The sequence below is a fragment of the Pelodiscus sinensis genome, chromosome 32, assembly GCF_049634645.1.
Source record: "Pelodiscus sinensis isolate JC-2024 chromosome 32, ASM4963464v1, whole genome shotgun sequence".
NCBI lineage: Eukaryota > Metazoa > Chordata > Testudines > Trionychidae > Pelodiscus > Pelodiscus sinensis.
In genome coordinates, this window is record NC_134742.1 from 11,217,320 (window position 1) to 11,232,749 (window position 15,430).

At 54.0% G+C, this 15,430-nt stretch overlaps 1 protein-coding gene across 1 annotated transcript; it reads left to right on the plus strand.

Annotated features, from left to right (window-relative positions):
- Positions 1–5,904, plus strand: LOC102453489 (acetylcholinesterase-like). The gene is given in 5 exon segments (XM_075913973.1): positions 1–202; positions 1,261–2,234; positions 2,236–2,771; positions 3,239–3,404; positions 5,654–5,904. Coding segments are annotated over 5 exon segments (1,824 nt in total). The 5' UTR covers positions 1–60; the 3' UTR covers positions 5,660–5,904.
- Positions 5,905–15,430: the final 9,526 nt, after the last annotated feature.

Genomic DNA, 15,430 nt, shown 5'->3' on the forward strand with positions numbered 1-15,430 from the left:
CCATGACTCCTCCACCACTGTCCCACCCCAACGTCCCTCCCCCTGTGTGTGCACAGCCTAATGAGCACACAGATTGGAGGATTAATAAATCCCGGTGGTAGCTCCTGGGCTGTTGTTCTCAGCATTGGAGGTGCCGTGTTGGCTCCAGCACCCCCCATTCGCCATCGTGCTGAACTGCAGATGGCGCCGAGGAGAAAGGCAGGTGAGTCTGTATTTCCCGGAGCTCTATCGTTTCCGAGATAAGTCCAGAGGGGCTAAGGGAATAACTGGAAAAACAGGAGGAATTGGGACCCATCTAAATAATTACCTATCTCGTACCCTTTCCACACACCCCGCTCTGGGAGCAGGGGAAAAAACCCACGAGTGCAGCCTCCTAAGCTCTCCTACCCTAGAGTCAGAGGGGCTAAGGGAGTAAATAGAACAACAGCAGGAATTGGGACCCATATAAAAAATTACCTATGATGATTTCCTGTTCTGTTCACTCCCTCTGGGGCACATGGCATTGGCCACTGTCACCAGACGGGATACTGGGCTAGATGGACCTTGGGTTTGACCCAGTGTGGCCATTCTTATGTTCTGATGGTTGATGGCTGGAAACTCAGCATGGAGTTGGAGCACGAACTGAAAAGGCCAGGGCATTCTATTAGCTAATGAGGTTCTAGGTTGATTTAGAGAACTCCCTTCTGTTGTGCATATTAAAGTGTCTGGGCGTATGACCAGACCTCAGAGTTTTTCCGGGATACCTCTGGTATCCCGCCAAACTCTGCCGCATCCCAGGAACGTGTCTGCTCTTCCGAAATTTTTTTCAGAAGTGAAGATGCATTTTTTCTGCATCCCTGTAAACCTCGTTTTAAGAGGAAGAAGGGATGTTCCGAAAGATGGCTTTTTTCCTCCACATTTGGCCCACTGGAGACTTCCAAAAAACAATGCGGAAAAAAATACGCAAATTGCAATTCGAAATTTGCATATCTTTTTCCGGAAGAACTGTGTAGTCTAGACCAGTGATCGCCAACACGGTGCCCGCGGGCTTGGGGGGGGAGGGCGCGGTGCATGTGTCCCCGCCCTCTGGCGCCCGGCAAGCGAACGGCCACGCCCCCTGGCGCCCCGCAGCCTCTAAAGGTTGGGGACCACTGGTCCAGACCCAGCCTGGTTCTAGATAGGAGCCAGTGCCCCCTAGAGGAAAAAAAACCCATCTTCCCTTTCGAGCTATGGGTGCAGTGTAGATGCACCCTAACATGTTCTGGGCGGTTTCCCTTCCAGCTGCCGCGATGCTGGGACTCCTCCCTCTGTTTCCCTTCCTCTTCCTCCTCTCCCGGCCGGACCCTTGCTTCAGCTCCGATGAGGAAGGCACCGTGGTGCTCACCACCAGCGGCCCCATCCGGGGCAAGCGTCTCCCAGTCGGCTCCAGCTCAGTGACGGCCTTCCTGGGGGTCCCCTATGCCCAGCCCCCTCTGGGGCCCTTGCGCTTCCAGAAACCGCTTCCCCACCAGCCCTGGAGCGAGGTCCTGGAGGCCACCAGCTTCGGCCACGCCTGCCCCCAGCCTCCGCTTACTGATTACCCCGATGGCAAATTACTCACACCCAAAATGCCACAGTCCGAAGATTGTCTCTTCCTTAATGTCTGGGTGCCCCACCCGCGGCCCCCCACGCCTGCCCCCATCCTCGTCTGGATCCACCCCGGGGTGTTCTACTTAGGCGCAGCTTCCCTCAAAATCCACGACGGGCGCTTCCTAGCCGCCTATGGGAAAATGATTGTGGTTTCCATGAACTACCGGCTGGGGGCGCTGGGCTTCCTGGCTCTGCCCCCCGCCGCCCCGGGCAACGCCGGCCTGTGGGACCAGCGCCTGGCTCTGCGCTGGGTGCGGGACAATGCGGCTGCCTTTGGGGGGGACCCGGCCCATTTGATGCTTTCCGGCCAGGGCTCTGGAGGGGCGTCGGTCGGCTTCCATCTTCTGTCCCCGGGGAGCCGGTTTCTCTTCACCCGCGCTGTGCTGCAGAGCGGTTCCCCCATCTCTCCAGGCTCTTGGACCTCACTCCAGGAGGCCCAGGAGAGAGGCCGGAGGCTGGGCCAGCTGATGGGCTGTGCCACAAGCGATGATACAGCCCTGGTGGGCTGCCTGCAGGGGAAGGAAGCCGGGGAGTTCGTCAAACACCAACAGGCGGTCGCCAACCACAACGATCTGGCGGGGATGCACTTCGTGCCAACACCCGATGGGGATTTCCTCCTGGATACACCCCCCCCGGCTCCTCCTGGCAAAACGGAGCCAGCGAATGCCCATCGCCACCGGCTTCACCCCCAATGAAGGCTCCTCCGTACTCCTTTTGGACTTCCCCGATCTCAACCTGGACAACGCCAGCAACGTCGGCCTGGAGCAGCTGCTGCAGGTGGTGAGACTGGTGGTGCCCGGGGCGCCGGAAGAGGCCGTCCAGGCTGTGGCACAGCGGTACAGCCAAGAGGGGGCGAGTCAGGGTGAGGCCCGGTACCGATGGGCCATGGAACAAATCCTGGGCGACTACTTCATCGTGTGCCCGGTGGCCGAGATGGCCCGGCGGGAGGTGGAGGCCGGCAGCCCTGTGTACGTCTACTGCTTTGACCAGCGCCCCAGCTTCTTTCCTATGCCCGAGTGGGCCGGGGTGCCGCATGGCTCTGAGTTGCCCTACCAGTTTGGTACACTGGGGCTCCTGGAAGGCGCCAACCGCACACACACAGACGCGGAGGAATTGTTCATCCGCAAGGTGATCGAGTACAACGCAGAGTTTGCCAGGAGCGGGTGAGGAAATCCCCCAGAATCCTCTTGTCCCTAGAGCCAGTCCAGGAGAGCCGCGGGCACCTTTTAGTCAGGCGATCACGACTTGCAGGAAGAGCTGCCCCAATGCTGCGGCAAAGGACGGGCGTGTTTGGAAAATAGCTCATCTTGTCGGTTGAAGCCCCTCTCCCAGAGCCAAATTGCCATCAGAAAACTCAAATCCGAGTCCCCGCGGGTTGTAGGTTAGGGAGAATTCCCTGCTTCTTCCATCAGGCTGCTCCCCCAAACACCCACTTTTCTTCAAGGAAACACGTTTTCTAGCAAGTGGCCTCTGGCTTCACTTTCATTGGGAAGAACAGGGGTTGGCAGCCATTTTGGAAAACTTTGCAAGCGGGTTCCTCGGGGCCTCGTCAAGCTAGGCTGCAGGAGCAGGTTCTCATCCTTTCCAAGCCCGGCTATTAACCTCTGTGTTGTGTGGAATTCCTCACCAGGGCGTTCCAAGAGGAAGAGAGCAGGGGAGAGGTGTGGCCCCGCTACGACCCCATAAAGCAAAACGTTTTCCACATCAGACTGTGGTCCTCCCGGATTGAGGAGATGCCCCTCGCCCAGCGCTGCAGCGCCTTGGCCTCGCTGCTGGCAAGAAGCCAAGCCTCACAGGTGAGCGTCAGTGGGGTGAGAGGCTAGCAGCCCTCGAAAGGAAAGGCCTGGTGCTCTCCAGCCCTGTGAGCCTGCTCCTCAGCCCACTCCTAGCGTTGGCGCCCCACTGAGGGGAAGGACCCCAGGTCACTTTCCCGTCTCCATGGAGCCTTCTAGGCTACGTCTACACAGCAGGGTTCTATTCCGCGTCTTCTAAGCGCACCTGTGATTTCGAAATAGACCGGGCTGGCTCTTCTGACGTCCCTGTAAACCTCGTTCCACGCGGCGTAATGGACGTGTTGGGATAGCGATTTATTTCGAAAGCTGGCACTGTGGAGATGTAGCCCACACGCCTAGGCTATGTCTAGACTGCAAGCCTCTTCCGAAAGAGGCTCTTTCGAAAGCATCTTTCGAAAGAGCCTCTTTCGAAAGAGAGCATCTAGACTGCACGTTGAACTTTCGAAAAAGCGGCTTGCTTTTTCGAAAGAAAGCATCCAGTGAGTCTGGATGCTCTCTTTCGAAGAAGCCCTATTTACATTGAAGAACGCCTTCTTTCGAAAGAGGAACTTTCGAAAGAAGGCGTTCTTCCTCGTAAATTGAGGTTTACCGCCATCGAAAGAAAAGCCGCGTTCTTTCGAATTAATTTCGAAAGAACGCGGCTTGAGTCTGGACGCAGGGGAAGTTTTTTTCGGGAAAAGGCTACTTTTCCCGAAAAAAACCCTGAGTCTGGACACAGCCCTAGTGTGGTATGGGGATGTAACAGCGTCGTCCAGGGCTACTCAACAGGTGACCACATACAGCCCGCAGCCCGTTTGGTTACAGCCCACGGTGCAGTTTGGGTTCACGTGGGGCTCAACACGTGGCCGGGAGCCGAAACCAAAAAGTCGCCATTATAACGGCCTTCTGTTGAGATGCGTTTTGGTCATCACATTCCTGGACTGTCAGTGCTCTTTAACAGTGCTGTCATATGGGTGACAATCGGGTCAATGTTGCATGTGATTCACGACAGCAGAACTGACTGAAATGGGGCCTGCGTATTGTGTCGTCTTGCCTTAATCTTTGTATTCATGCCCATCAGTGTGAAAGAAGCTTTTGCATAGATTTGCATGTCTATGCAACCACACTTAAGTTGCGGTCCTCGGCATGCGCTATGAGTATCGTTGTGGCCTCCGAGGCTTCCAAAGTTGAATAGCCCTGGTGTAGTCAATTAACTGATTAGCAAAAGCATATAGGTCAATGCTATAGACTACAGTGGTCTCCAACCTTTTTACACCCAAGATCACTTTTTAAGTCTCAGAACAGGCGAAGATCTACTGCCCCGCCCCTTCCTTGAAGCCCCGCCTACATTACATGAGGAAATCTAATGTAAATGCACTGTGCAGGTGCGCAGTTCAGAGAGGACTCAAGAGCTGCTCTTAGAGCCCCTGAGATCTACCGGTAGCTTGCGATCTACTGGTTGGTGACCACGGAACTACCGGCATTTCTCCCCCCATACTTCCCGCCAGTAATTTTTTAGCTGCTCAGTTCTGGCTTGTGCTGGGTCCGGGAGCTCAGACCATCCAACCCGGACAGGGGCTGCTGTTGCCCCGTGATACAGCCTCTGAGACAGCACCGTGGGGTGGTAGGAAGCTGGTCCACAAAGGGAGCTGTTTTTTAAACTGGCTTCCCTTATGGACCAGCTCTTCCCTAGCACCGTACCCTGCTGCCTCTGATGGAGAGTCACCAGCGCAGGGTGACAGGGGCTCCCCAGGAGCGAGGCTGGAACAGGGGGGGAAGAGAAAGGAGGCAGCGAGAGAAAGAAACACAGCTGGCTCTGGGGAGAGGCGCGGCTGCTGTGTAACGGTTCAGGGGAACCCACACAGGGACTGAGAGGGAATCCAATAGCCGCTGCGTATCCCGTGTGCTGGGGGCTCGTAGGGGAGGCAGAACAGAACTTTGCACTTTGGGCCCTGGGCTTCACAGATGCTGGGAGCCTCTGGAACTCGTGCAGCACAGCGCCCCCTGCTGTTCAAATACAGCATTGCCTGGGGGGGGAGAATTGACTGGGGGAACAGCACCTTGCTGAGCCCCTCCCCCATGCTGCTTTCTGCAGCACAGCGCCCCCTGGCGTGCAGGGATGAGCCCTGCCTGTAAGGGCTGAGCACCCCATACGGAGTCCTGCAGCCCTGGCTTTTCCTGCAGGTCTCCCCATCCATTTGCAAACAGACCAAACCCTGCCTAGTCTGAGCTCCCCCCGCTGCCGTTAACCCCGCTCGCTGTGTGTCCCGCAGGAGTAAACTCCGGAGCTGCCCAGCACAGGGGGCCGGGCCTGAAGATCGGAGCAATTCCAGTCCTCGGCTGGTGGGACCCGCCCTGCAGGCAAGAGCCTCCAGTTCCTGTTAGCGCCGTCCGAGTCGTTAACGAGAATCCTGCCCACGAAGGGGTTGGACGCCCACGGATCGACTCTCCCTCTGCATTTCCTCCCGGCCCGGTGCATTAAAGCATGTTCAAAGTGCAGACCGAGCCCTGGTGTGTGAGGCTGGTTGACTTCCCCGGACTAGAAAAGCCGGGGGGGGGATGTATATTGGCATTGGACCGGGCTCCGGTGGCTGACCTCGGTCCCTCAACCCTGATCACACCTCTCCACATTCCAGGGGCCCCCTGATCCCGATTTCACCCTCCTGGGCTCTGGTGGCCAAACTTGGGCTCCCGACCCCGATCACACCTCCCGCCGTACTCCAGCATCCAACCTCGGCTTCCCAAGCATGATCCCGCCTCCCTGGCTCCAGCAGCCATCCTCCTAACCCCAATCAAGTTCGCCTGGGCTGTGGCGGCTGACCTCGGTGTTCCAAACCCGATCACGCTCCGCCCATGGCTCCCGCTTCCGACCTTGGTCTCCTGACCCCGATCACATACCCCTGGACTCCTGTGGCCGACCATGGCCACCCAAACCTGATCACAGCCCTGCCTGAGCTCTGGCAGCCGACCTCAGCCACCCGACCTCTATCACAACTCCCCGGATTCTGGAAGCTGACCTCGGCCCCCTGACACATTCCCGAACCCGACCATGTCCCCAGACTCCGGCAGTCAACCTGGCCTCCTGACCCCTATCACACGCACCCCCACCTCACTTCCAGGCTGCAGTGTCAAACTTCGGCCTCCCAAGCATGCTCATTCCTCCCCGAGCTCCAGCGGCCGACCTTGGACTCCCAACCCCTATCATGCTCCACTAGGCTCCAGTGGCCAAACTCTGCCTCCTGAATTGACCATGCCCTCCTGGGCTGCAGTGTCCGATCTCTCCCGCCTGACCCCAATCGTGTTTCCCCCGGCTCCCGTGGTCAACCTCGGCTCAGGATATGGCAGTCAATCTCGGTGCCTCCTGATCCCAGTCACACCCCTTGTTCTCCCATAGCCGACCACGGCCTCTTCTTAACCCGAATCGCACCCTCCTCCCCACCCCCCACGTTCCTGCAGTGGAATTCGGCCTCCCAAACCTGATCACATTTGTTTTGGATTCCAGGGGCCCACCTCGGCCCCCTGACCCCAGTCACCTCCACCCCTGTGTTTCAGCATCCGACCTCGGCCTCCTGACCCCAATAATGCCCCTCCAGGCTCTGGCGGCCAACCTCGGATTCCAGACCCTGATCATGCCCCCTTTACCCCTCTGTCCTCGGCCTCCTGACCTTGATCACGGCCCCCCCCGAACTGCAGTGGCTGTCTTCAGCTTCCTGACCCCAATCATGTTCCCTTTGGCTCCTGGGCTGACCGTGGCCTCCTGACCCCAATCACGCCCCCCCAGGCTACGGTGGCCAACCTCAGCCTCCGGACCCCAATCACGCCCCCCCCCAGGCTACGGTGTCCAACCTCAGCCTCCTGACCCCAATCACGCCCCCCCCAGGCTACGGTGGCCAACCTCAGCCTCCTGACCCCAATCACGCCCCCCCAGGCTACGGTGGCCAACCTCAGCCTCCGGACCTCAATCAGCCGTGCCAGGCTCCGGTGGCTGACTTTGGCCTCCTGACTCCAATCATGCCCCTCTCGCTCCCGTGGCCGGCCTTGGGCTCCCAACCCCAATCACACCTCCCCCCACACCCTCCAGCTCCATTGTCCAACCTAAGCTTTCTGAGCATGATCATTCCCCCCTGAGCTCCGGTGACCGACCTTGGACTCCCAACTCCTATCACCATACAGGATGGTAGCCATTTCCAAGCCGGCTCACAGTCACCCCTGCCTCTGCGATGTGAGACGTTCCCGTCCCTACCAGCCCTCCTCGGTGGCAGTGGGGTGTGTTCATTTTCCGTGCAGGAAACCCATCACAGGGGAAGGCGGCACAAAGCAGTGGCCCAGCGACGACCCTACAAAGCAGAACTTTGAGCGCATCGGCCTCCGGCCGCCCCGAAGCAGAGACAGCACCGCACACCTCGCGCTGTGTGTTCTTGGCCGTGCTGCTCTCAGACAAACCAAGCGTTGCAGGTGAGCTGTAGCGGGATGAAAGGGCAGCAGCCCTATGGGTCCCATGTCTCTCCAATCCCTTTAAGCCAACCTATCCCCCAACCTTGGGGCTGGATTGGAGATGAGGGTGTGCAGCCTGTCATGTCACAGAAGAGAAAGGAGCAGAGGAAGGGGTGACATGCAGCTGGCTCTGGGGTGAGGTATGGCTGCCCAGTAGTCACTGGGATCCTGTGTGCCGAAGGGGGGGGGGCTCTTATGGGAAGTAGAACAGAACCTTGCTCGTTGGGCCCTGGGGGTTACAGATGTCAGGAACACGGGAACTTCAGCAGCACAGCGCCCCCTACTGCTAGAACACAGGGGGCACCCTGACTTCCGGGGACCACCCTCTCCTAAGCCTGACTTCTGGGGACCACCCTCTCCTAAGCCTCCTCACCACACTCTTCAGTACAGCGCCCTCTAGTGCTCTATCTGCAAAGACTGAGCCCGGCAGGTCTCCCCTCTGTTTGCAAGCCTAGTCTGAGCTCACTTCCCCCTCCTGCCCCACCCCTCCTGCTGTTAACCCCACTCTCTGTGTGTCCTGCAGGAGCAGACTCTGGACTTGCCCAGCCCAGGGTGCAGTGAATGAAAAGTTCAGCCATTCCACTTTCTGTATTACCTACCAGCCCTGTGCTCTTGGGGAGCCAGGAAGTGTCACTCATGGAAAACCATCCCCCCCTTCACCTAGGCCTCTGCTAGAATCAGACAAAGCAAGGAAAAAGCCAGAGAAGACACACCTAAACTAATTAAGGAAACACCCCAGCCTCATCTGCATTGAAGATAGAGCAGAGGGACATCTCATTAGCATACAGAATGGAGACCAGCTCTTCCAAAGCAGGAACCGCACTGAACTATGGGATACTGGAAGCAGAGAAGCACTGCCTGATGAGAAATCTCTGCTCCAGATGCTAATGAACCCAGGCCTGCTCACACCCAAATTAGTCAGTGTAGGGAATAATTCCACACACTCTGGATGCAGAGAAAACAAGCGGAGGATTTATTGTACACCAGCGCTGGTGGAGTACCACCCAGGGGTTAACCTGGAGAGCACTAGTTAAATCAAAACATACCTTAGGTTATATAGGCAGTAGATGGGCGGAGTGGAAGTGATTTGATAGGTCTAGCAGCGGAGACATAAGGAGCACATTAGCCAATAAACTACGAAGGTTACACAGTATCTCCGCCCATTGCCAATTAAACATATTATCATTAGTACAGGTAGTTATTCCTAACAAGCTAAATAAGCCAACATAAACAAAAGACATGTGATGGCAACTTTGTCGGCTGGAAATATAATGCGTCTCTTGCAGAGTGATTACTGCCTTGCATTGGCCCAGTCCTTGAGATTCAGGCTTGTTTTCTAGGAATAAAGAAGATAATGAGAGAAAAACTTCCACACGGTTTGTTTCAGTACCAGCCACTTTGATAAGGCCCTTTTTGAATGTGGTTGCCAGGGCAACCAGAGTTAAGTTAACTGCCTGCTCTGTTTGTTCTCAAGCCTGGCCTCATAATTTAGGATTTAGATGAGAGTTCTTAGCAGAATACCATGAACTACCTCAGTTTACCCCGACAGTCATTATCAGACCAATTCTAGTAATAATCCTATTGACATCCAAAATACTGAAACTGCCTAGTTGCATTGTGGGCTCGTTCAAGGAACATTACCCATAACCAGGGTGATCATAGATATCATATGATAGAATACTAGGACTGGAAGGGACCTCGAGAGGTCATCGAATCCAGTTCCTTGCCCTTATGGCAGGACCCAGTACTGTCGAAATCATCTGGCGACAGAGTCATGTAGATTAGGCTACCTGGCATAGGAAAGTGAAGTGGCAATTTAAATTAAAATGACTGCTGTGCTGAGCCGATCAGCTGTTTGTCGGCACAGCGCGGTAGTCTGGACGCTCCACAGTCGACATCAAAGGCATTTGTCGACCACCCCGGTAAACCGCATCCCACGAGGCATGAGCACGGTAGCCATTTAAATTCAAATGAAGCGGTGATTATTTAAATTGCTGCTTCATTTTCCTATGCCAGGTAGCATAATCTACATGCCTCTGTCGCCAGAGGCATGTAGTCTAGCCATACCCCTGGAGTTAAACTGCATCAGTTCCATTGAGACATCTTTATCTCCTGTCTCATCGTGCTGGGGGCTCGGCTCTGCTTGTCTCCTGCCCTCTGGACCCCCAGTTCCCATCAACATCTGGGAATCCTGATCAGTGCAAGTTCCATGGAGTGGTGAGGTCTCTCTCTCTCTCTCTCTCTCTCTCTTCCTGTCCCCCTCCCCCACCTCTCTCTAAGCATAGCCTCCTGACTCTTCCCTGTGTAAACTGTTATATGGTTAGCTAGCCCTAACATTTGTAATCCGTTTCGATTTAGATTTAATATTGTAACTGTTTTGTGTGTCTGGCTGGCTCACTGTATATGAATCACTTTCATTGTTAAGCTGGTTGCTTCTCTCTCTTTCTTTCTCTTTCACTCACTCTTCCTTAAGGGGTGTTGTTTTCGCTTCCCCATTCGCTCTGCCACAACGCTTCTCGTCCCCAAGCTAAAGATCCCTGTAGTGCTCAAAATCCTGTGGGGTTTGCTCATCGTGTGGTTTACCAGTGAATGACTGTGGTGTGAAAGTGGGGATAGGGGGTGCTGAACTTGGGGGCATATGAGGATGGCAGCTTAAAGTGCTGTTTAATCCAGCCCACGGAGTCCAAAGGCACATGAGGGTGCAGTGTGGCATTGCTGTGAACCCAGCCTGCTGAGTCCAGGGACATATGAGGGGTCAGCTTGTGAGTGCTGAGTACCCAGTCCTCTCAGACGTGCTCTGTTAGTGGGTGTGAGTGTCTGTGTGTGTTGCCAAGGTGGGAAAAACCCCATCCTGAGGAACCTAGTTCCTGCAGGAGAGCTCCAGTGGGAGAGGGAATTGGCAGCAGGGAGAATTCAGCTCCATATGAGAGCACAAGTAAGCACCAACAGCACACTGAGGCTGCGTCTAGATTGGCATGATTTTCCGGAAATGCTTTTAACGGAAAAGTTTTCCATTAAAAGCATTTTCGGAACAGAGCATCTAGATTGGCACAGATGCTTTTTCGCAAAAGTACTTTTTGCAGAAAAGCATCCGTAGCCAATCTAGACGCGCTTTTCCGCAAAAAAGCCCCAATCGCCATTTTCGCGATCGGGGCTTTTTTGCAGAAAACAAATCTCAGCTGTCCACACTGGCCCTTTTGCGCAAAAGCTTTGTGCAAAAGGGACTTTTGCCCGAACGGGAGCAGCACAGTATTTCCGCAAGAAGCACTGATTTCTTACAGTAGGAAGTCAGTGCTTTTGCAGAAATTCAAGCGGCCGGTGTAGACAGCTGGCAAGTTTTTCCGGAAAAGCGGCTGATTTTCCAGAAAAACTGGCCAGTCTAGACACAGCCTGATAGAATGATTAACCTTCCCCCAGTCCCATAAGAGGAACCCTAATAAATGAGCATACCCCAGAGTATTGGGCAAATCTGATAACATCTTGCTGGGGGGAAGCCTCCCTGCACGCAAAAAGATCCAATTCCTGTTAGCGCCTGCCGAGTCCTCCATGGGGATCCTGCTAATTAACCTGCTGGGAACCCATGGACTGGCCCTACCTCAGCAATTCCTCCACGCCCAGTGCACTAAAGCGTATTGAGTCTGGCGTCAGAGCCCTGGTTTTGATGAGGCTGGTGAGCTGCCCCTGAGAAGAGGAAAAGGGGGTGAGATATGTGTGTGTGTGTGTGTGTGTGTGTGTGTGTGTGTGTGTGTGTGTGTGTGTGTGTGTGTGTGTGTTGGGGGCTGGGTGTCAAGTGTTGAGATAATGGTGAATAAATATGATGTAGGGAATCAATGCAGCTCAGGAGGTTGAAGAAGAAAATGAGGAAGCCCAGAGATTATGCTGCACCCAGATCCAGACCTGGAACTCCGGAGTCCCGACTCCCAGCCACCCCACCCTCCTCTGGTTTAACCTAATACAACCCACTCCCCTCCCAATACTGAGAACGAATCTCAGAGTCCTGGCTCCAAGCCTCCGGCTCTAACCCACTAAAGTGCCTCCTCTCCCAAGAATACTTGGTGGACAGGGAGGAAGAGCCGTTTGCACTATGGGGTCTCAGAAAGTTGGGTGTTTTATTGATGGCACTTGCAGGCTACATCCCCTCTATGGTGCATGGCCCTGCAGCCACACAGCTGCCTATTAAGCACCACAGAGGCACTCACCACTGTGGATGAGGAAAAAGATGCCTCTTCCCAAGCCCCGGACCTGCCATAACACCTCTGCCCTGGCCCCAACCCAGCCCAGCCCAGCCCTGCCATGTGTGATGTTTTAAACACCCCTTCCATATAACAAAAATCATTCATCACATGGAACTGAAAAAATAGAGAGAACTCTGCTCTCAGGCAATGGGAGAATAGAAGCCACAGAGGCAGGATGTTTGCCCACCCAGCTGCCAGTGCAAACAACAATTCGCCACCCTTTCATGGGAAGGAGAAAGGCTAAATGGTACAGGACCATGGAGAGCTCCCATGATGCACACAGCACCCCCACAAACTAGTCCTGCACATTTGAAATGGCTCCTCTGGGGACGGTGAACTCTGTGATCCAATCAGCTCTCAGCCTACTTGCTCCAGGACCGGTGGAGTGTGGGATAGGGGGACCTCCCTACTTGCAGGGGGGAGGGGGGCTAGGCTTGTTACTCGGGGTTTCTCGGAACCCAAAGGCACGGGAACGGAACTGTTTTTCTCCAGGCAGAGTCGGGAATAAACCAGGGGGGACGTGGCTCCTCTGTTTGATAGATTCCTGGCACAAGCAGGCTTACTTTCATCTAAAACCACTCAACTTAGTAGCTGTTAAGCAAACGCACCTTCAAACGAAAACTGATAGTTTTCAGGGACATCTAGGATTCCCAGATGGTTTGTCAAGCAAAAAAAAAGGGGGAGGGGCAGAAGGCAGAAACCACCAAAGAAAATGTACTTTCTTTCACCAAAGGAAAGTCATAGTTATTTATTATTATAGAATATGTTTTAAGGTATATTTTATAATATAACAATCATTTGATGTGTAAAATTGTTATTTGCTCATATTAAATAAATTTTAAAACATAATTTCACATCATTTTTAATGTAAATATAAATGTACGGTACTTTTACATTTTGTATATGTTTCATAACTTGTTTTGTTGAAATAAAAACAAGTATAGACCACGGTAAATCAAATAGAACAGGCTTCTGTGAAAATTTCAGATACTTTGTAAGTGCGAGATTTTGCATAAAGATATTATTATTCATGCGATTGCAAAAAATTGACATTTATTGATATAAAATGAATATACATTTTGTGATTTTATTTGGGAATAAATAAATACAAAACAAAATATTAAGAAAATAACCTCCTCCTCTCCCCCAGAGCCCGGCACTCCCATACCCCCGTTCTAGCCCAATCCCCCTTCACTCCCTCAGAGCCAGGCGCCCCCAACCTAATGCCTCTCCCCTGCCCCAGAGCCAGGCACTCTCAGCCTCCCCAACCTAATGCCTCCCTCCTCCCACAGAGCCAGCCCCCCCCAACCTAATGCTTCCCCCCACCCCTAGAGCCAGGGTCTCCCAGCCCCCTTCGAACCTAATACCTGGGTCCCAGAGTCGACGTTGCTACCTGAGGTGCTGGGGTGTGAGCACAGCGGCCAGCTGTGAGCACCCGCTGAAGAGTCCAGTGCAGAGCTCCCAGCTGGCTGCAAGCAGGCACTTGGCCACGTGCTCTGAGTGGCCAGCGGGCCGCACTTCATTCTTTTATAAAAATGTTCTGGGGGCCACAAAAAAATTCCATCGGGCCACATGCGGCCCTCCAAACGCCAGTTTGACGGGCCTGCACTAAATCAACCCAGCCAGGGCTTTGTCAAGCTGAGACTTTCTGGCTACCTAGAATTAAGAAATGGTAACGAGGAATCAGCAGCTAAACTTCAGGGGACCCTCCCTTTGTGGAGAATGTAGATGCTCCAAAGCACATTCTTTCGCCTAATCTTTTCTAGCCCACTAAACAAAGCATGTGACTTCTAGTGAGTCAGCCCAGCAACCTCTCCTGGGTCACCAATTCTCACGAACTATTCACTCTCTCCAAACCCTGCCAGTATGACTAGTCACAACAGCAGTATATTGGGGCACGTAAAACCAATGGGCGATTCACTCTCTTCCATACTTGATGTGATGGGTTCTCCCCGAGGTGCTACCAGGAACTGGGGTACCACTGAGCCCCTCAACACACCAGCCTGGGCTCCCTCTCACACAGTATCGCTGTAACAGTCTGTCAACCTCCATTTTCACCAGTGATCATGACACGGTAGCAGCACACTAAGCTACAGTTGTATAAAGGCTTTCTAGTCAGCCCTTGCATAGGAAGGCACCAGTGTGGGCAACTTCTAATTCCCCAGCAAGCACCCCTTCTGGAGGGTAAACCCCACATTCTACCGTCTTGCGCTGCGCAGAGCCCTGCTGAGTGTACGCTCACAAAATTCTCTCCCTCCTTCAATGGGGAGAGGGACATGCAACAGCCTTTGGCCCCTGGGTTATGTTTCCCACCCACTGGTTTAGGCAAAAGAAAAGCGAGGTTATTAACTCACCACAGAAGGTCGATTTTAAGTGATTATAGGAGATAGCAAACAGATCAAAGCAGGTTACCTAGTAAATAAACAAAAAAAACCCACAAACTAAACACCAAGTCAGCACATTGACCCAGCACTGCTCGGCGCTGAATCCAGACAGCCAACTTAGGATGAGGGACACTCTGAAGGTAGGGATGGGACATGGGTTCTTGAGTGGACTAGGGGGATATGGCATTAGCTGAGAGAACTCAGGGTGATGAGTTTGAGCCCCACCAACCCTGGGAGCGGCTGGAAAGCCAACACAGGCTGCCCCAGGCATGGAGCGGGCTCCCCTATTAGGAAGTCAGGATAAGGGACCAGCGGAAGGTAGGAAGGTGGGGTAGGATCTCCAGTGAACTTGGGGATAGGTCATCCACCTATGGAGCAGCGAGTGGTGGGCTCAATTCCACCCCACTCCGGCAGGGGCTGGGCAGCCAACACCAGCTTCCTGAAGCCATTTGGAAGGCTGAGGTCAGCACATCTCAGCATCACACACAGAGAGCTGGGACTTCCTCAGAGCCAGGTTCATTGGGGGTGGGGCAAGAAGAGAGGTTCAGACACTTTCTAAAGAGACAGGAGGCCAGTAAATGTGGGCAATTGCACTGAAAGGACAGATAAAGATCAGATCCCGCCCACAACAGGGAACTCCCTCAGTTAGAACTTGCAGCACCCCCCATGGCGCTGTTGTGTCATATTGTGACGTAGTGGGGGTACTTGCTGGGCTGTGGTGACCTCTGCTGTCTGGAGCAAGACCCAGCAGGGAAAACCTCATTATGCAAAGGTGACTCAAAAACCTGTCTGACCTGCAGCCCCCCATAGGGAGAAACAAAGGGAGGTGGAATGCTGCCCTGGCTGTGGGCAGGGCTGGAAGAGGGGAAGTTAGTTCTTGGCTGGAGGTGGAATGCTGCCCTGGCTGTGGGCAGGGCTGGAAGAGGGGAAGTTAGTT